The sequence below is a fragment of the Vitis vinifera genome, chromosome 8 (genome assembly GCF_030704535.1).
Source record: "Vitis vinifera cultivar Pinot Noir 40024 chromosome 8, ASM3070453v1".
Lineage (NCBI taxonomy): Eukaryota > Viridiplantae > Streptophyta > Magnoliopsida > Vitales > Vitaceae > Vitis > Vitis vinifera.
The window spans coordinates 5,086,753-5,113,144 of NC_081812.1; the positions used below are offsets into that span (position 1 = coordinate 5,086,753).

The 26,392-nt window shown below is 39.8% G+C and overlaps 1 protein-coding gene and 1 non-coding gene across 2 annotated transcripts; both read right to left on the reverse strand.

Moving 5' to 3' along the window:
• Nucleotides 1–292: 292 nt before the first annotated feature.
• Nucleotides 293–24,581, reverse strand: LOC100249592 (uncharacterized). Its single transcript, XM_002271147.5, has 3 exons — nucleotides 24,170–24,581; nucleotides 910–1,017; nucleotides 293–817 (listed from the first exon to the last, which is right to left on the reverse strand). The coding sequence occupies exons 1-3, from the start codon at nucleotides 24,470–24,472 to the stop codon at nucleotides 500–502; spliced, it is 729 nt and encodes a 242-aa protein (XP_002271183.1). The 5' UTR covers nucleotides 24,473–24,581; the 3' UTR covers nucleotides 293–499.
• Nucleotides 1,659–1,800, reverse strand: LOC132254233 (small nucleolar RNA snoR137). The gene has a single exon (XR_009466509.1). It is a non-coding gene; the product is annotated as a small nucleolar RNA snoR137 (small nucleolar RNA).
• Nucleotides 24,582–26,392: the final 1,811 nt, after the last annotated feature.

The window sequence follows — 26,392 nt, forward strand, 5'->3', positions numbered from 1 at the left end:
ACGCGACATGACCACTTCTGGATTGATTGCCTGGGAAAAACATGCTCTGGGATATGCCTAATATATTTCCCTAACATCATCATCATCTCAAGTCTCAATCATCAAGAAGAGCCACAATAAAATCTCTAAGTCTCAATCATCATCACCAACGATTGCATACAACAAAGCAACCGCCTTAGCTAAAGTAAGGCTTCGGAAAAGTTGGCAAATTAATCTAGCACAAAAACATGAGAGTTTAATTAGGCCTGGAGTGTACCAGTCAACAAGGCTTCGAGAGACAGCTCCCAAACAATTTGCCAAAATACTGGAAGTTTCGTATCAGAATGGGAATAAAATCGTGTTTCACAATCACACTATAACTCAACTTTAACCCTCAGGTGTCGACATACAGAAAGAGAGATCAAATGCCAAACAGAAATCAGGAAAAGAAGAGAAAAAAAAAATAGAGGCACATTACAACATATCTGGTAGGAAAAAATTTACAAAGCACGTGAAGGGGTTAGAAGATCTTGTTATACTGGCTCGTGAGGGAATCGGCAAGATTTGCATAAAGGCCATAGAGGGAGTACTGACGAAGGTTTTTTACTTCATACCAAGAGTTGAGAACTGAATAGTGCTTATCTGTCCCTGAGAATGCCAACTGTATCCCAAGACTACAATCTACAGAGGCCCCTTGCCCTTGCCCTTTACAGTCAGTTGTTTTGATTGCACAGTCCTGATTGTTGAGGCAAACAAATTTATTGTCTCCGGAACATGCTGAGCAGCCATCCCTTTTCCAATACAAATTCTGCAGCCTACCCTTTTTGAATTCTAGTACCTGCATAGAAAAAAAAATCAGTTTCTCAAAGATATGGGGATGACATTGGGATTAAAAGAACGGGCAGCTAGATTTGTGGTTTATCTCCTTACAAGAGTGAAGCTGGTTACAGTGTATGTAGAGTTGGAAACAAAAGCGAGCGAGGACCTTGCAGCATATTTTCGACCCGCAAACGCAACCATATATCCACCATAATTAGCCTGGGAAGACAAGAAGACTACAGAAGATTAGAAGTTATATCATAAGTGGTATAATGTTATCTTGACTACTTTCCAGGAGAGAAGACATGTTAAACGTAAACCAAATTAACAATCAGGCACCTACCATTGCACTCCATTTCAATCCCCACATGCCAGGCAGCCACATTTTGTCTGGCCTTTTTTTTGTTTTCTTTAAGTCTTATACGAGGGAGAGAAGGATGAGATATAAAGGGAAACAAATAACCCTGCCAATTCTCTTCCCCTAAGGTAGGAAACTCTATAGGACTCCATGTTTGCAACAAACACAGAAATATGTAAGTGCTTACCAATACAAATAGTTAATTATGTGAAAATAATTGATGTTTCCAAGTGACTGTTTTAGGCTATTGACAACATATTCCAGGCCTGTAAGAACCTGTTTGTACCAAATGCTACAATCTAAAAAGGCTATTATTCCTGTTCACCCTAGTGTACAAACACTCTTAGATATTTCTAAGCAATTACTACAGTTAGTTACAACAACCAGTGAAGCTGTGAATTAGTGTTGGATTAATTTTTTTCTTTTCTATCTGTAATAGTTAAAAAGCCTTCATCCATAAATATTTTTCTTCTGTAGAACTATAGTAAGAGGATGAAAATATAAATGTACCAGGAGACAGGTAAAACAGTGCAACAAGATTAACGGACAATGATGCTTAATTATGACAAGAAGTCATCAATCCATGCTTCTGAAGTGAAGCAATTTCCTCACCTTCATAAAGGGAGTCACCAGCAAGAAGCAACCACCTTCCAAGCAATGAGAAAACCCCTCTCAACTATTGAAAAACCCCACCTTCACATCTATACCATGCATCATCTAGTAGTCTAATTATATCGATGGATTTTACATAATGCATATATATTTTTGCATGTATGCTTATTTGTCCTGCAACTCTTTTTTTTCCCATAACTTATATCAGACACCATTGAAGGTATAAATTATGAGAGCTGAGAAGACTAGACTGATGAACAACCAATATTTTTTACACTATTAAGCTCTTCCTTTGAACTCAAATTACCAGTGGCCTCATCAAAATACAGTTGAAGCATTGGGAATGCAAGCATGAATTTTTGAGGCACTCAAACTTTCCATGGTAACAAGATTGATTAAATTAGACTATTTAGGACTTTAATGTAGTATTGTCATTCTAAGTTCAAAACAGGATAGGAACACTATTTACCCAATCTCAAAAGTAATTCCCTGATATAGAAATTCCATGCTTGTTGTGTACAATCACATTTTTCTAATATCTATATTCCAATTGAGTTAATATTTTTAATATCTCCTTAATCGGAATTAAATGATTTTTTTAATGCTTTTCTGATCTTTCTTGCCATCAATATATACACCAGCATTTTTTTCATTAGAAGTCATATATGTATTTAACGTTCTTATCAAAGAAATAACAAATAAATATGTAAAAATAAATAAATATGAATAAATAAAAAAGAAAAAGAAAAGTTCCAGAAATCACCCCTCAAGTGGTAAAGGGATGGGGAGGGTTTGTGGGAGGTTCTAGTCTCAATGGGGACAAAAATTTATCTATCAAAAAAAAAAAAAAAAATCCAGAAATCATCCACTGAGATCCAACATAAGAAAAAAGTTTCTAAAAACAAAATGCAACCCCCACAGTCAAAATGCAATATGGACATTTTTATTTTTTTTTCCAGGAGTTACCTAAGAATTATTCTTATTATAAGCTTTTATAATTCTACAAAAATGTTAAGGGAACCCCACAACCCCAAAGGGGTAGCTTTCAAATTCAAAAAATCCTCAAAAAACCACTCCTTACTCAAAAGCTCCCAGTCAATACCAAGGAACCTTTCATTGATTCATTCTTCCTTCTAGTAATGAAATGTCATCTAAATTTGGCTTTCATGCCCTAGAACTTATTGTGTTGCCTTGGCTTAGATCCTTGGTAGAAAATTTTCCATTCTCCATCTCAAGAAAATTAAGCAACATACTTAAATGGAGAACAGAGTATGCTTTCACCTGTGTCGCACTCACGACTACATTTTCTTTTTCTTCTGCTACTGGCGTATGGCCATTGGTGCACCCTATGTACACGACTGTAACAAAGGCACCAGAAAAGGACAAGCTCTACAAAAATCCTACTATGCCTAACTTAGACCATCAATGAGATCTAACAAGAAGCCACTCACCATCCTCATTGAAAGCTCTCTTGAATGCTCCAAAATAAACAAAAGGGAGCCTTCACCACACCTTTTTCCTGTGAGTATCTATACTCTGCCCATTCCAACCCAATAGAAAATCCTTAATTGTTTCTCAAAGAACCACTGAAGATATAAAATTGCAAAAAAGATATTCCACAATAATTGAGCTCTGCCAACATGAATTAAAATATGATGTGGTATCCCTTCACTATATTTACAAAGACTACATCTATTTACCAAAATCCATCCCCCACTATAAACTGACCTATGGTTGAATCTTATTCCAAATAACCTCCCAAGCAAAAAAATTCAGGACCATAACAGAGCACAGGTTCCCCAAACCTCCACGTCAGAGGAGACAAGGAATTGTAAAATGACTTCACCTGAAAAACACCTCTTCCTATAACTCCACCTCCACATCCCATAAAAGACTATCCCCCTAACAGCTAACAATCTCACAGAACGAATGCACTCCATAAATTGCCCCATCACCTCAAGCTCTCATTATCGAAGAGGGCTCCTAAAGCTAGGGTCCAGTGAACCTTACCCCTTCAACCACCCACAAATCAACCACTTGCATTTTTGGTAGTTGCCAGACTGTGGAAAGAAGGAAAACCCTCTTTCAAAGAACTCTCCCAACTCATTTATTTTTTTGATTGGAAACGACACAAAGATTTATTGATAGCTAAAAATAAGTACAAAAGAAGGATGAGGAATCCTCCTGCCAAAGAAAGCTAAGCTATAGAAAAATACACTGAAAAACAAGCAAATACTCTAAAAAGACCACTCCTTATGGAGTACACGCTGCTATCCAATCAAGATGTAACGCATTAAGGAGAGTCCCCTTAAAAACCTTGGAACAATAAGCCCAAAGAGAAGCAAAGAAAACAATAGAGTCCCATAGAAACTCTGAATTCCTTGCTTTATCCTCAAAAATCCTCGCATTTCTTTCCCTCCACACAATCCGAATAAGAGCGATGTTTGCAGCTTGCCACAAGGCTATCCCCCTCTTAGACGAACCAAATCCATTGAATTTGATGTACATCATGTCAAGGATGCTCCTCGGGGGGACCCAATCCATCTTAGCTAATTGAAATAACCTGTGTCATAACCCCATCGTCAAGGAGCAATGAAGAAAAATATGATCAGCTGATTCCCCATGCTTCATGCACAAAATACAAATATCCGGACTAAGGGCTTTGTAGGGTCTTCTCACTTATAGCATGTCATTAGTATTCACCTTCTTGTGTGCCACTAACCAGATGAAGGACTGCACTTTGAAAGGAATTTGAGAATTCCAAACGAATTTAGAAGGAAAAACTTGAGGAGATCCAAAAATTGGGATAAAGCTAGAAAGAAAGATTTAACTGAAAAAAGCCCTGAAGAAGATAAGGGCCACAATCTGACATCTGGAACCGAAGGAGATAAATGCACTCCATCAAGAGATCGCATGAGGCCTTCTAAGTCCTCAATCTCAGAATCTGACAAGTTACGACGGAAATTTAAATTCTAAGAGAAAGGACGAGTAGGATCGAAAACTGAAGAAATAGGTATGTTTTTATCCAAGACTACTCTAAATAGACTTGGATATTGGGATCCCAAAGGTTGGTCCCCCCACCACAAATCTTCCCAGAACCGAATTCTTTCCCCATTTCCTACCACAAATCGAGTAAACGAGGAAAACTCCTGAAAGACTTGAGAAATAGCCTTCCAAGGACAGCGATGTGACCATCTTTCTATTGTGTTGGCATCCCAACCATTGGAGTGTGAACCATAGATGCTTAGTATGACCTGATGCCATAGAGCTGAACCCTCTCTAGGGTACCTCCACAACCATTTCCCTAAAAGAGCGAGATTCCTCAGAGAAATATTCCCAAAACCCAAACCCCCTATTTCCTTCGGTTTACACATGACATCCCACCTAACTAAATGATCCTTTTTGCCTTCCCCAATCCCTGACCATAAAAAATCCCTCTGCAACCTCTCGATTTTAGCAGCTATTGAAGCGGGTAACTTAAATAAAGAAAGAAAGTAACAGGGCATATGGGTAAGGCAAGATTGGATGAGAGTTATCCTCCCTCCGAAGGATAGGTATGCCTTTTGCCAACCATCTAATCTTCTTGAAATTCTCTCAATCACAGGATCCCAAAATCCACCTGCCCTGGGGTTCCCACCCAAAGGAAGACCCAGATAGAGTATAGGCCAACCAGAAGCCTTGCATTCAAGTGTCTCAGCCAATCTTGAAATATGAGCTTGATCCAAATTGATACCATAAATATTACTCTTGTCTAAATTGACCTTAAGTCCAGAAATATGCCCAAATGCTAACAAAAGACTCTTGAGAGTCTGCAAGTCTTCCTCCCTAGTGTTAGAAAAGAAGATGGTGTCATCGGCAAATTGCAAATGAGATACCCTAGTTCTGTTTCTACCCACCCTGAAACCCTCCAACATATTTCTCTCCTCTGCTCTCAAAAGCATCCTACTCAATACATCTGCTACTAAAGTAAACAAAAAGGAGGATAAAGGGTCTCCTTGTCTTAATCCTCTCGATGCCTTAACCCAACCTTTAGCGCTACCATTCACCAATACTGCATAAGATACCGAGGACAAACATCCACTCATCCATTTCCTCCATCTAGGACTGAACCCCTTCTTCTCCAACACTTGATCCAAAAAATCCCACCTCACGTGATCGTAAGCCTTTTCAAAATCAATTTTAAAGATGACTCCTTCCTCCCCTGATCGTCTTCTCTCATCCACTATCTCATTTGCTATGAGGACCGCATCCATTATTTGTCTCCCTTGAACAAAAGCGCCTTGAGTAGAATGGATGGTTTCATGTAAGACCCCTCTTAGACGCCCTGAGAGCACTTTGGCTATTATCTTATAGAGACTAGTGATCAAACTAATGGGTCTAAAATCTGAGATTTTCTTTGTCGTACTCTTTTTGGGCAGAAGAACAATGAAAGAGGCATTAGTGCTTTGATTGATAACTCCGCTCCTATGAAATTCTGCGAACACTCTCACTAAATCCTCCTTAATCACATCTCAGCAATCTTGGAATACTGCAATAGTAAAGCCATCAGGCCCCGGAGCCTTGTCCCTATCCATCTGAAATATGGCCTTAGAAATCTCTTCTTCAGTGAAAGGGGCATCCAAACTTATTGCACTTTCTTCCGAAATAGGGGACCAATCTAATCCTTCAATACTCCAAGACTCTCCTATAGGATCCGCGTAGAGTTTTTCAAAGTAAAGTAAGATCTCCTTTGTGATGCACTCGGCATTATTCAACACTAAGCCCCTTTCATTTTCCAATGTCTTGATATACTTCCTATTTCGCCTGCCATTAGCCTATGAAAAAACTTAGAGTTGCAATCCCCTTCCTTAACCCATTTCACCCTAGCTTTTTGTCTCCAATGGATTTCCTCCCTCAAAATTAATTCCTCTAGCTCCCCTTTTCTTAAGGCTCTTTGATCTAACAATTCAAAGGTGAGACCCCCATCCTACTCAATGGCGTCAAAGTTAGCTAAATCCTTGAGGATACTTTTTTTCTTTTCATTAATCTCTCCAAAAGAAAGCTTATTCCATTCCTTCACTTTGGCTTTAACAAATTGTAATCTCCTCATGAACTTGTGGCCTTCCCATCCATTTCCTTGAAAACCCCTCCACCAATTTCTAAAGTTCTCCTTGAAACTAGGATGATGCAGCCACATGTTCTCAAATCTAAAAGGAGTTGGGCCCCACATGAACGGGTTGGTATCCAAAGCAATTGGCCAATGATCCGAGATCCTTCTGATAAGGGTTTCTTGAATGCCTTGGGGAAAGAGCTGCCCCCACTCATTTGAGTAAAGAAAACGGTCTAATCTCTTACACACGGGAGACTCTTGCATATTTGACCAAGTGAATGATGCGTTCCGAAGAGGTGGATCAAGCAATTCACTTTCTCTAATAAAATTATCAAAGTCCCTCATGCTTGAAGTTAGCCTAGAGCCCCCCAATTTTTTTGAACTTCTCCTTATGACATTAAAATCACCGCCCACACACCACAACGGGAAAGTTAGACCATAAATGTCATAAAGCTCCACCCAAAAATCCTTCCTAAGTGAGGGACTATTTGGACCATAAACTGCAGAAATCCAAAGAGGTCCATAGCTCTCCAAGGCGAACTTGACCGATATCGAGAAAGAGCCTAATACCACCTCCTCCTTGCACAACTTTTTTGAGTCCCAAATGAACAAAATCCCTCCTGAAGCCCCACACGCCGGGAGAATAACCCAATCCTTATTTCTGACCGTCCAGACACTGCCCACTAGCCTTCTGTCGCACTTCTCCTTTTTTGTTTCCTGAATCATCACAACATCCGGGTTCTCTAACCTAAGGAAATCTTTAATCACCCTTCACTTATTACTTGAACCCAAACCCCTAACATTCCAACTGATAATTTTCATGGAAAAACACTCAGGCCCTAACCCTCCAAACCAAATCCACCTGGATTCAAACGCCTATGGACCTCTATTCTTCCTCCTAGAGTACACCTTAATGTCCAGAGAGCATAGGACCTCTCGCACTTTAGCCATTTTCCTAGGGGACAGGCCATCTATAAGAAAGTCTTCCGGCGGGGATGCCTCATTAACCCCTGGACTGCCTGGCAACAGGTTAGAAGACTTCCCAGGGGTAGATCTCTCGGACATCTGGTTAGAAACAGCTCTCTGATTCTCCTCCTCAACATGGACAGGGATGCCAACAAAATTTAAGGGGCCAACATCGCCTATTTCAGGAAAAATTTTAAATTTACCTTGATTTACCGAAGGAGACTGGGAAAGAATTTCTGAATATGGGAGATGAGGACCGGAGGGACACGAAAGATTCTGTCTGAGCCATCCATGTTTCTCTGATCTTTCCTTCAATAACTTCTTCCACACACTATCTCACTTATTAGCAAATCTCCACACCCAATTACCAGGCAGAGTGTATTTAGAATAGAAAGCTTTTTGATATTCAACCCACACCACCTTTTTGTCTAAGCACATAGTTGAGAACAATTCAAAAGATGAAGTTTTCAAACCAACCCAATAATGCCCCCTCTCCTAAGGTCGATTCTCGATCGAAGTCTTTCTGGCAGCATGATAAATAAACACATGAGACAAGTCTTCTAAGTCAAAAAAGTGCTTTTAATGAGAGTCAATCTTCTCATGCTAGATTTACTATTTCTTCCAAGTTTTAAAATCCTTCCAAAGCACACCCCTCTATCAAATCCCACATAGCACAAGACTTATAAGATGAACCTAATGGAAGATCTAGATAGATGGAAGGAAAGCAACCAACCATAGTTTTAAAAGGTGCGCTTTGAGTGCGCCTAGGCTCAAAGCCCAACTACTCCTTAGTTATAGCCTCTCGCTTGCCAAGACATGCGCCTTATTGAAGAGGCACACCTTATCGACTTTACTCTTTCTTTTTAAATGTTTTTATTCTTGAAATTTCTATTTGTATATTGAACATTATATAATTTCATTATTTTTTTGTTAAATACTTCTTTTAAATGTTTGGAATCTTAAATTTTTTTATTGATTGGATTATATTTTAAATCATATTTTATAAGATTGATATACATCCCAGGTTGCATTTCACTTCACTCAAGCGCATGCCTTGTGTTGCACCTTGCACCTAAGCTATATGAGACTATTGCGCTTTAGGTGTGTCTTGTGCCTTTTAAAACTATGCAACCAACCATGCTATCAAACAAGCAAGCCAATCTATCCAGCCTCTGCACCTAATCCGCTAGAATCATCTCACTTTCCTATAAATTGATTTTCAATCCCAACACAACCTCAAGACAAATCAACACCTACCTCAAATGCGATTAAGTGTTAATTGGTTGACAGAACCTATATCGAATGAGAGAGAGAGAGAGCGAAGGCGATCCTGCGAGAGAAGGCGGAGAGGGGGAAAGTAGGGCGGAAAATCGTGGGAAGAGGAGGCGAAGTAGCTTCGTGGTGGAATCAAAGATGTTTGAAGTAGTAGCTGAAGAGAGAAATGGTAGGAGTCATGCCATTATCTCGGAAAGTAAGGGAGGGATAGTTTCTTGGGTTCGGCTGGGACCGGCGAGTGTGGGGTTACTCATAGAGGGACTGAACCAGTGCGCGAAGGATGGGAAAGATGGGAGATGGGAGAAGGGATGGAAAGAAAAAGGGAGGCTTTACTCCCTGGTGAGAGAGGCTAACAGGGCCGGTAGTTTTGTTCGATTAGGGGTGACGGATATGGAGAAAAGGCGATTCGGTATCTGTATACCGAAAGGGAAAGGGGAAAAGGGAGGATGGGCTTCTATGGTGGAATCCCTGTTGTGGGTAGGGTTTCGGAGCGAAGAAGAGGTAATTGATCAAGGGGTAGGGAACTCCGGGAGGTCGTATCTGGAAGTGGTCAGGGGATCAGAACCCAGGAATATCCCAAGGGCAAGAATAGAGATTAAAGAGGAGGAGATACGAAATAATGTGTGTAGACTAAAGCACTGTCTGATCGCTAAATGGAACCCTAAATCAGCGCGTGAAGAGGAATTAGCGAGTCTGGGATGGACAGCAGCTAAGACGTGGGGGTTGAAAGGCAGATTAGGCCTGGCGAGAATGGGAAAGGGCTGTGCTTTGCTGGAATTTGAGATGGCGGAAGAAGCCAAGAGGGTTCTTGCTGCGGGGGTGAGAGCAGTCGGAGGGATCCAACTGGGCTTGGAGATGTGGAGCCCGAGTTATGGATGTTGTACAGAGGATAAAGAAAGAAATGATGCTTGGGTGAGGATCCTGGGCCTTCCTATTTCGCTGTGGGTGCCGTCGGTCCTGAGGAGAGTGGGGGAAGAGTGCGGCGGATTCTTAGGCGTCGACCCTCTAACAGAAAAGAAAGAGGATCTGGAGTGGGCAAGGATTCAGGTAAAAAGGACCGAAGGGGCTTTGCCGTGTTCAATGGAGATCGGGGTGGAAGGGGAGATATACACCGTCTCTCTGTGGTGGGAGATCCCGCCGGCAATAAGGAAAAACAGGGATGGCCAGCAGAGAAGGGAGGTTAGGGATGATGCTGATCCACGCGCGAGATGGCGTGTGGGAGAGAAATCAGGCGCTGGAACCGAGGAACAGCGCCGGTCAGAGGAAGTGACGAGGGAGCAGGTGGGAGGAGAGGGGGGGGATGGGTTTGAAATTTGGACCCCTAACGGGTGGGTGGCCCGTCAGAGATATGGACCCAGGGGCGATGGGGCGGGTTCGTCTGGAGCGGGGCTTGACGCTGTGGGCTGGAAGCGGGACTGTGGGCTAGAGTCGCAAGGCCTGATTCCCTTAAAAGGGGATGCTTGGGCTGCAGATGGAGTAGGGTGCGGGCCGGCCGAGGGAGGGGCTCTCAAAGGGCTGGATTTTCTTTCACATGGGCCTACTATCTTGGTTGGGGATCATTTGGGCCAAAGGCAATTTAAAAGCATGGGTATAGGTTCTGAAGTGGATTTGGGCCTAAGGATAGAAATGGAGTTCATCAAGTGTCGAGAGAAGGAGACTTGGGACAAGCAGACGCCGGCTCTCCAGCGGTCCATGGCCGACAGAGAAATCATGGACGAAGCCTGCAGGTACGGGTCCTATCCTAATTTAAAGGTTGGGGTCTCCCTTTCTCCTTCTTCTTCTCTTTTTGGTCGGACTCCGTTGAGGGAGCCTTGCGACCATTCGGGGGTTCTAAGGGCGAGCCGACAGAGTGATATCTTGGTCGAAGGTGCTGATACAGGGGGGGATAGAGCGAGGAGAGAGGGTTGCTGGGATCTGGTTGCGATTGACTGTGAGGCTATAGAGGGTCAAAACCCGGATTGGACCCCAGCCGTGTCTGGGCCCCAAGCTCAAAGGAGCGAGAAGGAGTCTGATTGGGAGGAAAGCAGCTTGGCCAAGTTTAGCAAGCTGCTGGGATTCTCAATAGAAGGACTGGAGAGGGAGATTCTGGACTTTCTGTCCAAAATCAGGAAACGACGGGAAAGGTTACATAGCAAAGGGCTACTGGAGAAAACAAAATTTGAGAGGGAACTCAAAAGGTTGGAATGCTCAGTCAAATACAAGGGGAAGGAAAAGAAGAATGACCTTTTGAAAAGCAGAGGGGGTCAATTACTGTTGGGTTAATGAATCTCAAGTTAATGAGTTGGAACGTGAGGGGTGCAAATGACGTTAATAAAAGAAGGATTGTTAAGTCTGTGGTTAGAAAACAGAAGGTGGATTTGGTGTGTATCCAGGAGACAAAAATCCAGTCAATGACTGATGGGGTGGTGAAAAGTTTAGGGGTGGGGAGATTCTTAGATTGGAGAACTCTTGAAGCTATTGGAGCAGCTGGAGGTGTGTTGGTTTGTTGGGATAAAAGGTCCTTGGAGTTGCTGGAGTGGGAGGAGGGCCAATTCTCAGTCTCTTGTAAATTTAGGACTGTGGAGAATGGGACAGTCTGGGTATTCACGGGGGTATATGGCCCCTTCAACAAAAAGGATAGGGAGTGTCTCTGGGAAGAGCTTGGAGCAGTCAGAGGCCTTTGGGGTGACCCTTGGTGTGTAGGGGGTGATTTTAACGTCACCCTAGCTCAAGGGGAGAGAAGCAGGCAAGGGAGGGTGACTCCAGCTATGAGGAGGTTTGCTCAGGTTATGGATGACCTAGAGCTTATTGACCTTCCTCTTCAAGGGGGTTCTTTCACGTGGAGTGGGGGGCTCTATAACCAAGCTTGGGCTAGACTAGATAGGTTTTTGGTTTCTCCTAGATGGCTTGATCAGTTCAGCAATGTGACACAGAAGAGATTATCTCGGCCTATCTCAGATCATTTCCCAATCACAATTGAGGGGGGTGGCAAAAGAAGAGGCCCTTCACCTTTCAGGTTCGAGAATATGTAGCTGAGAGTGGAAGGATTTAAGGACCTCTTGAGGAGTTGGTGGCAGGGGATGGTGGTCAGTGGTAGGGCTAGCTATAAGCTGGCAACAAAGCTGAAGGGGATGAAGGAAAAACTAAAAGTCTGGAATAGGGAGGTGTTTGGGAATTTGGAGACTAATAAAATGGTTGCTTTACAACAAGTGGACCATTGGGACCAGGTGGAAAGTGAGAGGAGACTGACTGAGGAGGAATTTGCAAGAAAGAAAGAAGCAAAAGATGGCTATGCTAAATGGGTCAAGATGGATGAGATCCACTGGCGACAACTATCAAGGGAGTTGTGGCTAAGAGAAGGGGATAAAAATACGGGGTATTTTCATCGAATGGCGAATGCACACCGAAGAAGGCATACAATGGAAAGAGTGAAAATCAGTGGGGTCTGGCTGTCAGAGGAGAGTACAGTTAGGACCGGAATTGTAGACGCCTTTCATCGTTTACTAACGGAAGACTCGAAGTGGAAGGCAGACATAGGGGGTGTTAATCTGAATCGGATTAGCCAGCAAGAGGCGGACACCTTGGAGCTGCCATTTACGGAAGAGGAGGTCCATTCCGCTATAAGAGGTATGAATGGGGACAAGGCTCCGGGTCCGGATGGCTTTACCGGTGCTTTTTGGCAATTCTGTTGGGAGTTTGTGAAGGAGGAGGTTATGGAAATGTTCAAAGAATTCCATGAACATAAGACTTTCCTAAAGAGTCTCAATGCCACGTTTTTGGTTCTGATCCCCAAGAAAGGAGGAGCGGAGGAGCTGGGGGACTTCAGGCCGATCAGCCTGTTGGGTGGATTATACAAACTCTTGGCTAAGGTGCTGGCCAATAGGATTAAAAACGTGATTGGTGGAGTGATTTCCTTAGACCAGAACGCGTTTGTCTCGAGTAGGCAGATTTTGGACGCGTCCTTAATCGCAAATGAGGTGATTGACTCATGGAAAAAAGAGGGAAAGAAGGGCCTGATCTGTAAGCTTGATATTGAAAAGGCGTATGATAGCGTCAATTGGCATTTTTTGATGAGGGTAATGGAGAAAATGGGATTTGGGACTAAATGGAGGGAGTGGATGGAGCTGTATATCGACCGCCAAGTTCTCAGTTTTAGTAAATGGGGAGCCAGCCGGGTTTTTGCCCAGCTCTAAGGGGCTTCGACAAGGAGACCCTCTATCCCCATATTTGTTTATCATGGGAATGGAGGTGCTGAGTGCTCTTCTCCAGAGGGCTGTGGAAGGGGGCTACATCACGGGATGTAGGATGCAGAGGGGTAGGGGGCAGGCTGTTAGTATATCTCATCTCCTCTTTGCGGACGATGCAATAATTTTTTGTGAAGCTAAGAAAGACGATATGATTTTTTTGAGTTGGACTTTATGCTAGTTTGAAGCCGCTTCCGGGCTTAGGATTAATTTGGCTAAGAGCGAAATTATTCCGGTGGGGGAGGTGGATGAGATCCTTGAGATGGCTGTGGAGCTGGGCTGCAAGGTGGGTCAGCTGCCTTCAACCTACCTGGGGCTGCCTCTGGGCGCGCCTAATAAAGCGGGTTATGTGTGGGATGGGGTGGAAGAAAGGATGAGGTGGAAACTAGCCCTATGGAAGCGGCAATACTTGTCTAAGGGGGGTAGAATCACCCTCATAAAGAGCACATTGGCTAGCATGCCTTTATACCAGCTGTCCCTATTACGTATGCCCAAGGGAGTGGCGAGAAGACTTGAAAAACTGCAAAGGGAGTTCTTGTGGGGAGGGGGAAGCACGGAAAGAAAAGCTCACCTAGTCAGTTGGGAGAAGGTGTGTGTGAGCAAAGAGAAAGGGGGGCTTGGCTTGAGGAAAATAGTCCAGTTAAACAAAGCCCTTCTTGGAAAATGGGTTTGGAGATTTGCTCGTGCCAGGGATGGAATGTGGAAACGTGTACTTGTAGCAAAATACGGGCAAGAGGATTTTGGGTGGAGAACTAAAAAAGCAAATGGGGCATTTGGGGTGGGGCTTTGGAAGGAGATTATGAAAGAAGCAGATTGGTGTTGGAATAATATGACTTTTAAGGTGGGAAAAGGCACCAAAATCAGGTTTTGGAAGGACACTTGGTGTGGGGATGTGGAGCTGGCCCGGAGATTCCCTCAACTCTTCAGTGTGGCTGCCCAAAAAGGTGCCACTGTGGGGGACTTATGGGACCAGAATGCTGGCCAAGGCGAGTGGAACCTAAGGTTCTTGAGAAGTTTCAATGATTGGGAGCTGCCCTTGGTTGAAGAACTGTTGCAGATCCTAAGGAATCAAAGAATTAATTTGGAGGAGGATTTGGCAGTGTGGAAGGGGGGTAAAAATGGGCAGTTTGGTGTCACGGATGCGTATGGACTGTTGACCAGCCATAGTACTATTCTGTTCCCCAAAAAGGGCATTTGGGTGGAGAATGTGCCTTCCAAGTTAGCGTTTTTTGCGTGGGAAGCTACTTGGGGGAGGATCCTTACTATTGATAGGCTCCAAAAGAGAGGATGGCAAATCCCTAACCGGTGTTACTTATGTGGTAGTTGTGAGGAAAATGTTAGTCATCTTCTTATACATTGTACAGTGGCTAGTGTGCTGTGGGGGATGACTCTTAGTCTGTTTGGAGCCCAGTGAGTCTTTCCAGAAACTGTAAAGGAGGTGATTACCAGCTGGAAGGATTCCTTTGTGGGCAAAAAGAGGAAGAGAATATGGAGATCCATACCGTTGTTTATTTTTTGGACGGTGTGGAAGGAAAGGAATAGATTAGCATTTAGGGGAGGGGAGCTAGCTATACAGAAAATTAAGTTTTCTTTTGTCTGTAATATGTGGGGGTGGGCAAAATTGTATAATGGTGCGGAGTCCCGGTCCCTTATAGGATTCCTGGAGTAGATAGCCTCCAGTTGAGGGCTGGTGGGTTTTTGTTGTTCTCGTTTTTGTTGTTGTTGTGTGGCCTTTGTCGCCTTGTATACTCCCTGTATGCTTTGCGGCGTTTGCCTTTGCTTTTATATTGATGTTTATTTATCGGAAAAAAAAAAAAAAAAAAAAAACACCTACCTCAAATGCTTTAGGTGCTGATTAATGGACTCATAGAACAAGAAGGTATCATCTATGGGAAGACTGCCTTCCGCTCTATCCCCTCCCTTATTACCTACCTTGAAACCACTAATGACACCCACCTAGGCCTCCCACTCAAAGTGAGGGTTAAGAGTTTCCACTACCAATACAAAAAGGCATGGAGAAAGTGACTCACCTTGATGCAAACCCCTAGAGCTTCAAAGAAACCAGTGGAGTACCATATATTAAAACCAAAACTCCCAATATAGATATACAATAATTAATCCATCCTACCCATTTTTACCCGAACCTCATATTTTCATTATCGAGAGGAGAAACTTCCAATTTACGTGGTCGTAGGTCTTCTCTATAACCAATTTGCATGCTAATATCACTTTGGGAATCTTTATTCTTGAGTTTATACCCTCATTCACAATAAGGGTTACATCCAAACTATTTGCCTGCACAAAAGCATTCTGAGATTGTAGTAATATCATCCTAATGACTTTCTTTAATCTATTCATCAAAACTTTGCCTAGAAATTGTAAAGACCTATAACCAAGCTTATAAGCCTAATACCCTAATATCTTATACCCTCCCTTTTGAGGAATAAGCACTCAAGATCAAATAGAATCAGAAGGATCTAGGATCTAGGATCTAAGACTATATTATAGAATTAGGGCTATCATTTTCTACAAAAAGGATCAAACTAAGATCCCAACCATCTAATATCACCCATATCTGTTTGTTGTATCTTTTGTTTCAGTTCATGATAACTTCTCATCAGCTTTATCACTACATTATTTGAGGAGGCAATTTGCAAAGATGTGATAGCTCTTAATAGAATGAAAAATGGAAATCAGCTAATCTACCCAAAGGGAAGCATGTGAGAGCAAATGGAGCTTTAAAATTAAACATAGGTCACTTGTAAGGTGACTTAAAGTGATCCAAAACTTATTGTAAGGTTGTCACTTATCGATGCATTATGCACTTAAAGTTTTAAAATAATTCATCTTTGAACATAAAAGATCAAATTTCATTTAAAATTGGATGATTTCATGTTTTAACTAAAACCCTAAATCTAATTCTTCCTAAAATTGTTTTAAAGGGTTTTGTGAAGCTTTTTTTTTTTTTTTTTTTTTTTTTTTGATAGGCAAAAGCAATTATATTAAATGCACCTAAAGTATACATGATATATACAAGGCCAAAAAAAGAGAGAAAGGATTCACAAAAACCAACACCCTCGCCTCATTTACAGCCCAACCAATCAAAGTCAAATAACGACAATGTACTAGACCCTAAATGTACCTTAACCCACTCCAAAAACACGTACATGAAGCAGTGTAAAATAGCATGGTTTGTCAAATCTGAATCTTCAAAGACTCTTTGATTTCTCTCCTTCCATAGGGTCAAAAATAAGCATAAAGAAGCTGCTCTCCACTCCCTTCTTTTCTTCCCAACAAAGGATCCCTACCAGCTAAGGAGAGCATCCTTGATTGAGAAAGGCATTACCCATTGAACATTAAAAAGTGTAAGGATAAGGTGTCACAAAAAGGTCGCCTTTGGACAATGGAGTAGGATATGGTTTGTTGACTCCTCTTCACCTTTACAAAAATAACATCTGCTTGGAAGACAAGAAAACACCAACCCATCCTTTTTAGTTGATCTAGAGTTAGAATTTTTTCTCAAACTACTTCCCAAGCAAAAAAAATTGACTCTCATCGAGACCAAAGGATTCCACACAATACCTATAGCAAAACTTTTCAAAAAGCGCCCTACTAGGGAGGAGTAAAAGGAATTCACTATAAAGGCGCCTCCCTTTGTTAACCACCAAGCCATGACATCCTCAACACCTCTTTTGATCACTGCCCTTGCAACCTATTAAACAACTCTTCCATCTCTCCCAATTCTCAATCATTTATCTGTCTTGTGAACACCGGGTTCCAACAACCCCCTTCCCCAACCTACTCCCACATCTGGTCTACCCAAGCATCTTTATCAGTAGCAATTGAAAACAAAGCCAAGAAATCCATTGCCAAAGGATCCTCCCCACACCACCTATCCTTCCAAAACCTCATCCTCCTACCCTAAAACCAACTCTATTCTTGAATTCCTTCCACCCATTTCGAATTTCCTTTTGAAGGCCCACCCCATAATCTTCCCTAGAAACTCTAGAACACCACCCCCCTTCTTCCTCTTCGTACTTCCCTGCAATCACTAACTTCCAAGGAGCCTCATTCTTAGAAGCAAATCTCCAACTCCATTTCCCAAGGAAGCCTCAAATCAAGATTTTTATGCACTTTATAGTACAACCGGTTAAGGCAAGTAGAAACCAGTTGAATCAGCCAGGCTCAACTGGTCGAGGTGCACTTTGAACACTTTCTCTCATTCAATAGTCTATGTTCAACTGATTGAGGCAAAGCTATAACTGATCCAATTGCTCAATCAATTAACAATTTGAACCCCAATAATCATCTATCAATGCATCAAATACACAACGGCTGGCAAACCAATTTCTTTTTTGGATAAGTAAGAAAAGTATTGGAACGGGAAGGCAACGATTGGCAAACCAATCAAACACTTTTTGAGGGTTTTAGGGTTCCCAAACTGGAAACTATAAATTGAAGTGTTTAAGAGCATTTATTAATGTAAGATTTACTACATTCAATTGAAAAACCATCTTTCTTCTCATTAAAAGCTCCGCCAAGTGCATTCAATTCTAAACTTAATAATTTTCTCTTGTGACACTTCAAGTCCTTCTAAGTTTTCTTTTGTATTAAGAGCCTAGCTTGTCACTAGGATTGGAGTCATAAATTCGCATTCATTTATTCTTGTGAGAAAAATGTTTTTCAAGTGAGGTAGATCACTTGAAGGCTTAGTTTCAAGTCTTGGAGCTAGTGGAACCCTCACTCAATTTGGAGCTTGAGGGAAGTGGATGTAGGCTGCTTGATGAACCACCATAAAAGAGTTTACATTTTCTTCTCTCAATCTTTTACTATTGCTTTTTAATTACTCATTGTATTTTTCATAACTTGCCTAAGTTTGATTATTTCTTAAATAGGTTTAACACCGAATTCAACCCCCGCCCCACATTTTCTCTTGGGGTGTACATGTAAATTGAATTAACTTATTTTTCACATAAATACCACACAAGGTTAGAAGATTATACTTTGTTGTCATGTATGTTAGCTTCAAGAAATGATTTTTAGTTTGAGAAACCTAGGGTATGTTCGAGAACATTTTCTAAAACAATTCTCCAAAAATAGTTTATGAGAACAATTCTTAAAAACAGTTATCAATTGTTTTCAACAATAAAATTTTGTCTAGGAACTCAAATATAGAAAACAATTTTATCGGATTAATCTCCATGAAATTATTACACCTCTATACAATGTAAAAATTTCTAAAGTATTCTCCATATTTTCTAAGGAGTTCTCAATTGCTTGCAAGAACAAAATTTTGTCAAGAAACTCAAATGTAGAAAACAGTTTTCTTGGTTTATTCTCCATGAAATTACTATACTTGTATACAATGTAAAAGTTTTCAAAGTATTCTCCATATTTTTAATTGTTCCTTAGACTATACCAAAACCAACTAAAAACATGAAAAAATTGGTATCAAAAACAGTTTGTTCTCAAAAAAAAAAAAAATCCTCAAAAAATTGTTTTCTGGCAAAAGTTTGTCAAACGTGTTTTCTAAGTTAGAAAACTATTTCCAAGAGGGACATATGATTGCATAGTAGAGGAAACATGTTTTGGATTTGTAGGAGGAAAGAAAGGAACAATAACAACCATGATGTCAAGATGTAAACTAGTAAAGACTCAAATGTAGAGAAATCATAAGTTGAAAGATGAAGGTTGAACTTGTCTGACAGATTAGGATAAGTATTAAACACTTAAAGGAAGATTGTTGTATGTCTCTTACTAAATCAAGCATAGTTTATGCATCCAGTGTAATCGCCAATATATGCTTTCACCTTATTTTTATCATCTAGAAGTTGAATAGGATATTGAGGTACCTAAAAATATATTCTAGATGGGTATTTTTAATAGGTGATAAGATTATTTAAGAGCACCAAATAAACATATAGGTTAAGCCCCAAACTAAAGTTAAACCTCCTATCAAGACCCACAATAGAGTATTAAACTTTTGTTTTTCATTTTATACTCTGTCTATAAGCACCAAATAAACATAAAAGAGCCAACCTCCACAACCCCATCCACTACTTCTTGAAGACTCTCACAAGCCAACTCAACAAAAATCCTTCACTACCACTAGAAGAATCCACTAAATCCCTAGAAAATAGCAAATCCCACAACTACCAGGCTTTAAAAAGATGAATGAGAATATGGTTATTTGACTCCTCACACATTTTACAAAAAAATACATTGATTTGCCAAGGATCATCCCTTTTTCATTAATTGGTCTATAGTTAAAACCTTCTTCTATGTAGCTTCCCCAACCCAAAAATAAATAAATGACAAACAAAACCAAAAACAAAAACCTCCTTTAAAAGGAAAAAATTAACTTTGCAATGAACAAAAGAATTTTTTTTATATATTGGCAAAATAAGGGAATGTATTAATAAAGCCTTGGAAAAGGCACAAAACAAATACACATGACATACACAAGCACCAAAAGGCCAAAAAAAAAAAAAAAGGAAGAGAAAGCAAAAGTAAAGAAAACAAAAAACTACCTCGCTCTCCTTACATCCAACGCAACCAATAAACAAAGTCTATCATGGACAAAGATTGATTATCCATAAATAGATTAATCCATTCCAAAAGCTATATTAAGACTTTTTATGGCCAAACATAGGCTTTGGTCAAAAGTCAATAAGGTGGATCAAATGATGTATATCTACAACAAAATTCATCATTCTAGTAAATGGGGCCCCAATCCAGTTTTTTGAAAGCTCAAGCGTTTGAGGCAAGGAGACCCACTCTCCCCTTACTTTTTCATTTTAGCAATGAAGAGACTCTTAGTCGGATTGTGTTGAGAGCTAGAGAACAAGACTTCCTCACGGGCCACAAAGTAGGGGAGGAGGGGGTATGGAGATATCCCATTTTCTGTTCACCGACGATACCTTTGTTTTCTGTGGTGTTGATCAAAAGCAGTTAGAGCATCAAGGTTGGACCTTCATGTGGTTTGAGGTAATATCCAACTTAAAAATAAACATAGAGAACAATGAGTTGATTCCATTAAGGGAAGAGGCTAATGTGGAGGCTTGCTTTGGTGTTGGATTGAAAGGTTAGGAAGCTAACCACCACACATTTGGGCCTCCCTTTAAGACATCCCCGCAAATTAGAGAGGGTGTGGGAAGCGATAAGAGAAGAAATTTCAAAGGAAACTCACATTATAGAAGCGGCAATACCTTTCAAAAGAAGGAAGACTTACCTTGTTCAAGAGCACATCGTCAAATCTACCTATTTACTTACATTGATCAAGAACACATTATGAAATCCAACTATTTATTTCATGTCTCCTTTTGCTACTCCCTAAAAGGCAAGCAAGAGACTAGAATGAATTCAAAAGGATTTCATGTGAAGCAATGGAATGCTTAGGAAAAAAGCTTCATCTGGTTAACTGATCCACTATTTATTTAGACAAGCAGAGGGGAGATCTTGGCATTAGGAATCTGCAAACCCTTAAGCTTTGATTGGAAAATGATACTAGAGATAGGCCATTGAAAGGGAGATCCTTTAGTAGCAAGTCATAACATGAAAGTCTGGAACAGGGATGTCAAGAATAGCTATGGAGTGGTGTTTCGATGAGTATTGAGTTCAAATGGAAGACCTTTAAAACCAGAACTTGCTTCTATGTGGGTAATGGCAAAAGAGTAAAAACCAGAACTCACTTCTATATGGGTAATGGAAAAAGAATAAAATTCTAGAAAAATAAATGAAGTAAAAATTATTAGGAAGAGTCCAATCTACAATTATTTTCTATTATTGTCACAAAAGATGCTTAGGTAGTACAAGCAGGTTAGGGAGGGCACTCAATGGAATCCTTGTTTTCATAGATAGTTCCATGATTAGAAAAAATAGAAGTACTAGAGGCCTTCTTTGGAGACTGCAATCATGCTTAATCAGGAGGGATGAGGAAGACAAATAAGGGTGGAACAAATCTAAGAATGGCAAGTTTACTATTAAATCCTTTTATGCTTCCTTAGCCTAGAGAAGTAGTGAGTCTTCTCCCACAAGCATTGTTTTGAAATTCATGAGTACCAACGAAAGTGGGTTTCTTCAATTGGAATCAATTTAGGGAAGAGTGTTAACGCTTGAACGGCTAAGGAGGGTTTGGAGTATAGTGACTAAATGCTATATGTGTAAAAAGGAAAAACAATTAATTGATCATATACTCCTTCATTGTTCGATAGTGAGAATCTTGTGGTAGCCAAATTTTTTTGTATTTGATGTGACCTAGGTGTTGGACTACTTTGTAAGAGAAACTTTTCTAAGATGACATGGCTCTTTTGTGGGGGAAAAGTGGAAAGCAGCGTGGAGTGCCGCCAATTTTTGCCTTTCTTAGACACTATGGATGAAAAGAAATTGGGGAGTTTCTAAGATGCGGAACAATTGGAACAAGCAATCAAATCCTCCTTCATGCAAATCTTTGTGGATTGGTTTGGAGTGTACATAGATGAGACCTCAAGGGAGATGATAGGTTCTATAAATTGGTTGAGCTCCAAGCAAGGAGAGTAGTAGCTTTTTGTTAGCTCTTTTTCTTTTTGTTTGCCTAATTTGCACTTTGTATACACCTTGTGTACATTGGCCTGTCATTTTCAAGTACTTTTGTTATATTCTCCTTTTTCCTATCAGGAAAAAAAAACTATAATAAGACTCCACTTGGAATGCCCCTTCAAACTAACCTATCTATCCCCTCTTCTTGAAGCTTCACAAATTGAATAACAACCCATCACCTCTAATAACTAATCCTAAAAAACCTTTAAAAACAAGGACTCAAATGTCCTTAGCCACCGACCCCATCCCCACAATCCATAAAACCATCATTCTTTCATTTTTGGGATTAATGAAGCCACATAGAGAAGGAAACAATATTTTCAATGATCTTCCACCATCCATGCAAAACTTAGTCCTAAGCCCATTCCCAATTGTAATCAAGGTCCTTAACCTAAACTCCTCCCATATAATAAAATGGCATATAAAAGATTAAAAAATTTTGCTTACCATTAGAATCCTCACATGACATACCAAGTTTGCAAAACTAAAAAAGCATTAATGGCTTTCCCTTTATGCAAAACAAAGAATCAAACTATAATATAATGTATCCACAAAGAATTAATTGTAATAATAAGCATAAGATGGTGAAAGAAATTAAGGATGCTTCTCAATAGAGCATAGAAGAGAAATGAAAGGGAACCATCAAACCCCAACCAAACAGAACACTCCAAATAAAATTTGATAAGGCCATTCGACTTTTGCAGAATGTCCAAATATATGGCCTAGGAGTAAATTTCAATCCTTAATAATCCCATCAACGATGTATTTGGTGGAGGAGAGACTATGAGATGAAAAGGAACTAGAAAATTTCCTTTCTTAATTGCCTTGCTAGGGATATTTTAAGGGGGGATCTAAAAATCACGTGGAACACTTAAATTTAGATTTAAGAATTTCAAAACATTCAGAAGGTGTTATTCCCAAATCATCAAAGCTCCATGCTTGAGAGAGAGAAAGCTCTCTGCTATCACTACAAATGCACCATCACAGTTGCCACTGCCACCATTGAATAGGTAGTGATCTACCACCAGTCCACCCCAGCCAAAATCACACCATCACACTGTCATTGTTGACATCACAGCCAACATCTCGGCCACCATAAACCACCCTAACTCTGTCACCATCAGCATTGCTGTTGTACTCACCAGCCACTCTCATAACCACTATCTGCAGACTGTACCACCTTATTACCCCACATCTACATTGAAACTGAAGGTACTAATCCAAACAAAGTAATTCTCAAACTAAAACTTTTTCACTTCCGTCATCTCAAATTCCTTTCAATTCTTATTTCTTTGATCAATTCTACATCTCTCATCCATCCATCCATCCATACATACATACATACATACATCCATATAAGCAATACACATATAAACCTTAATCAAGAGGTTTGGAGTTTTGTGGATCCTATCCCAATCAACAGCTCAGTAAGCCATTAGAGAGGTAGTTTTGTAGGATAAAACAAACAAATAAATATATAAAATCTTCAGAAATCAAATCTGCTTCTTATTCTTTTGTTGGATTTGGGAGGGAAAAAATGAAGAGAATTTTTATGGCACAGAGCTTTCAAAGTTTAACCTATAATGTGTGTTCCTTAATCTCAGTAATTGTGGCATTTGGGCTCACTCCAGACATAAAGGCATTTCTTTCTGAATTTGTAGAAAGAGTGGGGGTGGGCAGAAGGTGTTGCAGGTTATTTCCACTTTGGTTTTCTTTTCAACATTTTTCCCTTCTTTTATCTGCATTAGTTTGATGGCTCTATGCGTACTACAAATGTACTAAAGATCGCCCTCTTTTGGGGGTCTAATAAACACTCTCGTTAGTAATCTAAAAAACCGTCAAAAATCTCTCACCTATGATATTGATTCAAAAACACCATCCAGAGCAAGAATCAAACGGCTCCAACCAAGCCTAAGATCACACTTCAAAAACCTAACTTACAGCTGCGAACCATAAAATCTGCAAATGGAACGAAAACCCTAATACTTTCGTTGCTGAGAAAAATGCCTTAAAGAAACGGAATTAAATTCGAAAATTTGCACTACCAGTATGCAAAAAATAAAATCAAATAAAATAAAAAACCAGAACTCCTTATTAAACTCAGTTTAGGCGAACGCTTCACAACAGCGTAACACCTAGAACCATCAAACCTCATCTCTTTTCGGTTCCTCCGCCTTTCTCATAAACAAACCAGCAAAAAATAAAAAATAAATAAAAATAAAAATAATAAACTAGAACCAGACGAACAAACCAAAACCACGGAGAACTCACCGGGAAGAAACTGGAGGTGGTGTTGATGGAGAGGAGGGAGATCTCATCGACCTTCGGCCTGAAGGCCGCGATCTGAGAGTTTTGCGAGGAGAGAGCGAGTCTGCGGTCGCAGGGAGAGAGCAAAGTGTTGTTGTAGGAGAACTTATCCCGTGACGCGAACGCGATTCCAAAGGTGAAGCCGTCGGATTTCTGGACAGTGGTGTCGGCGCAGGGCGAGAACACACGGTTATTGTCGCCCGACTCTGCGAAGACCAGCAGCATCACCATCATCGACAACATAAGAGGGATTCTCGGAATCGCCATTGATGAGAGCTTTGGTGGCAAAGGGAGAAACAGCTTGTGACATTAACAGTAGGCAGTACTAATATAATTTACTTGTATGTTCTAAGTTGTGCGTTTTGTCTATTAGTTTGACCCAAATCCACGGTGGTTGATGACACGAACCAGTTAGGGCTGGCACCCAAGGTGTCCAATGGGCCATTCCGGCGGGCCATTATGGGCCAATGTGCCCAGCCTGCAAGGCACACTTTGAAGTCGTGTCCGGCCACACACTCATGCAAACCAAACAACCATCGTATGGCTGTTGAGAGTGGTATTATAGAAAATTAGTCATTGATTCACCTTTTCACTCTTCAAACTAATCGTTATATAATTGTTAACAGGGGTATTAAAGGCATTTGACATATAATAAAAGGAAAAAATAAAAAGTAAAAAGTAATATTTGAACGAATCAAGTGGGCTGACACAATGGGCCGATACGACGGGGTGATAAGTTAGGATGTCACAATAGGCCAACATGATAGCATTACGGGTTGTCTCCTTAGGCCCAGCACAACCTGCTCTTTGCACAACATACTCTTTTAGGTTGTGTCTGCCCAACCCGCTATAGTAATTAGGTCATGTCAACCTGACCCAACCTTTTGGCATGTCATGCCACAAGCCAAAATGGGGGCCCTTACCCATTGGACAACTCTAAATGGAATCGATTGGGTTTATGACCAGGACAAGACACCATCTCGACCCGCCCTTGTTATGATTATTATTATTTCTTCTTGTTCGTTTCCAAAATTTTTAATTACATTAAAAATAAACGTAAGTTATAAATAAATATTATATGACTTTATAATTCACTTTTTAAGAATTAGATTTTTTTTATTCTATATAAATTTAAAAAGAAAAAAAAATCCTAAAACATACTTATCATCTCACTTATATGCACTTCCACCTTATTTTTAATAATTTAAATAATGTTTTTGGATAATTTGAAAAAAAATTATAGTAATTTATTGAATAAAAAAATAGTTTGGACAATATTTCTCCTTCCCAATTTTCTTAATAAAAAAAATAGAAGATTAGTTTTTTTCTATTTAAACCTATGCAAACAATCTAAAAATAAAAATTGATCTAGATGATGTTTCTCTCTTTTTTTAAAAAAAAAATATATATACATACATACATACATACATACATATATATATATATATATATATATATATATATATATTATAATTTAATTAATATAATTTTAACATGAAAATTTAAATATTATTACTAAGATTTCTTAATAAAAAAAAGTAGATGATTTATTTTTTTCTATTTCTAAAAATGTAGACCTATAAAACAACATAAAAAATTAATTTAGATCAAATTTCTCTTTAAAAAAATTATCATAATCTAATAAAAAATAATAACATTTTAGAATGATATAGGGTTTGTTTGATTAGTGTTTTTAGAAATTGTTTTTTGTTCTTGAGAACAAAAAAACACACACACATTCGGGAAGTAGGATAGTGATTGTTATCACAATTTTCCATGTTTTCAAAGTGACTCTTTTTAGAGAATAACAAAAAGGTATTCCCCTTTTTTTTTTTTTTTACTATTTATAGAACAAAAAAAACATCATACTTTGTGTTTTCAATCATTTGTTCTCACTTGTGATCTTTCCTCCAACATGTCTCCCCCACCAGCACTAAGCCAAGGTGAGTTCTATCTCCACCAACACATCTCTAGTTTTCATTATTTCGAAATATTTGAAGTTGTTTTTGCTAGATCCGGTTCTTTACTCCTTTATTTTTGTTCCTAACATGCGGATTCTTTCTATCTTCCAAGATTTCCATCTCTTTCTCTTTTTTGGTTTTCTTGTCAAACAAATAGTTTTATATCTCTAATTTATTAATTATTACATAGGTAATTACCATCCCCTAAATTGTTTTAGCTTTAATT

Bases quoted from the DNA above. Each gene is read 5' to 3' on its own strand.
- LOC100249592 (XM_002271147.5), bottom strand. From the start codon at position 24,472: ATGGCGATTCCGAGAATCCCTCTTATGTTGTCGATGATGGTGATGCTG. The intron at 1,018-24,169 runs GTGAGTTCTCCG...TTGTCTTCCCAG, and splicing joins CCACCTCCAGTTTCTTCCCG to GCTAATTATGGTGGATATAT. The intron at 818-909 runs GTAAGGAGATAA...TTTTCTATGCAG, and splicing joins CTGTAACCAGCTTCACTCTT to GTACTAGAATTCAAAAAGGG.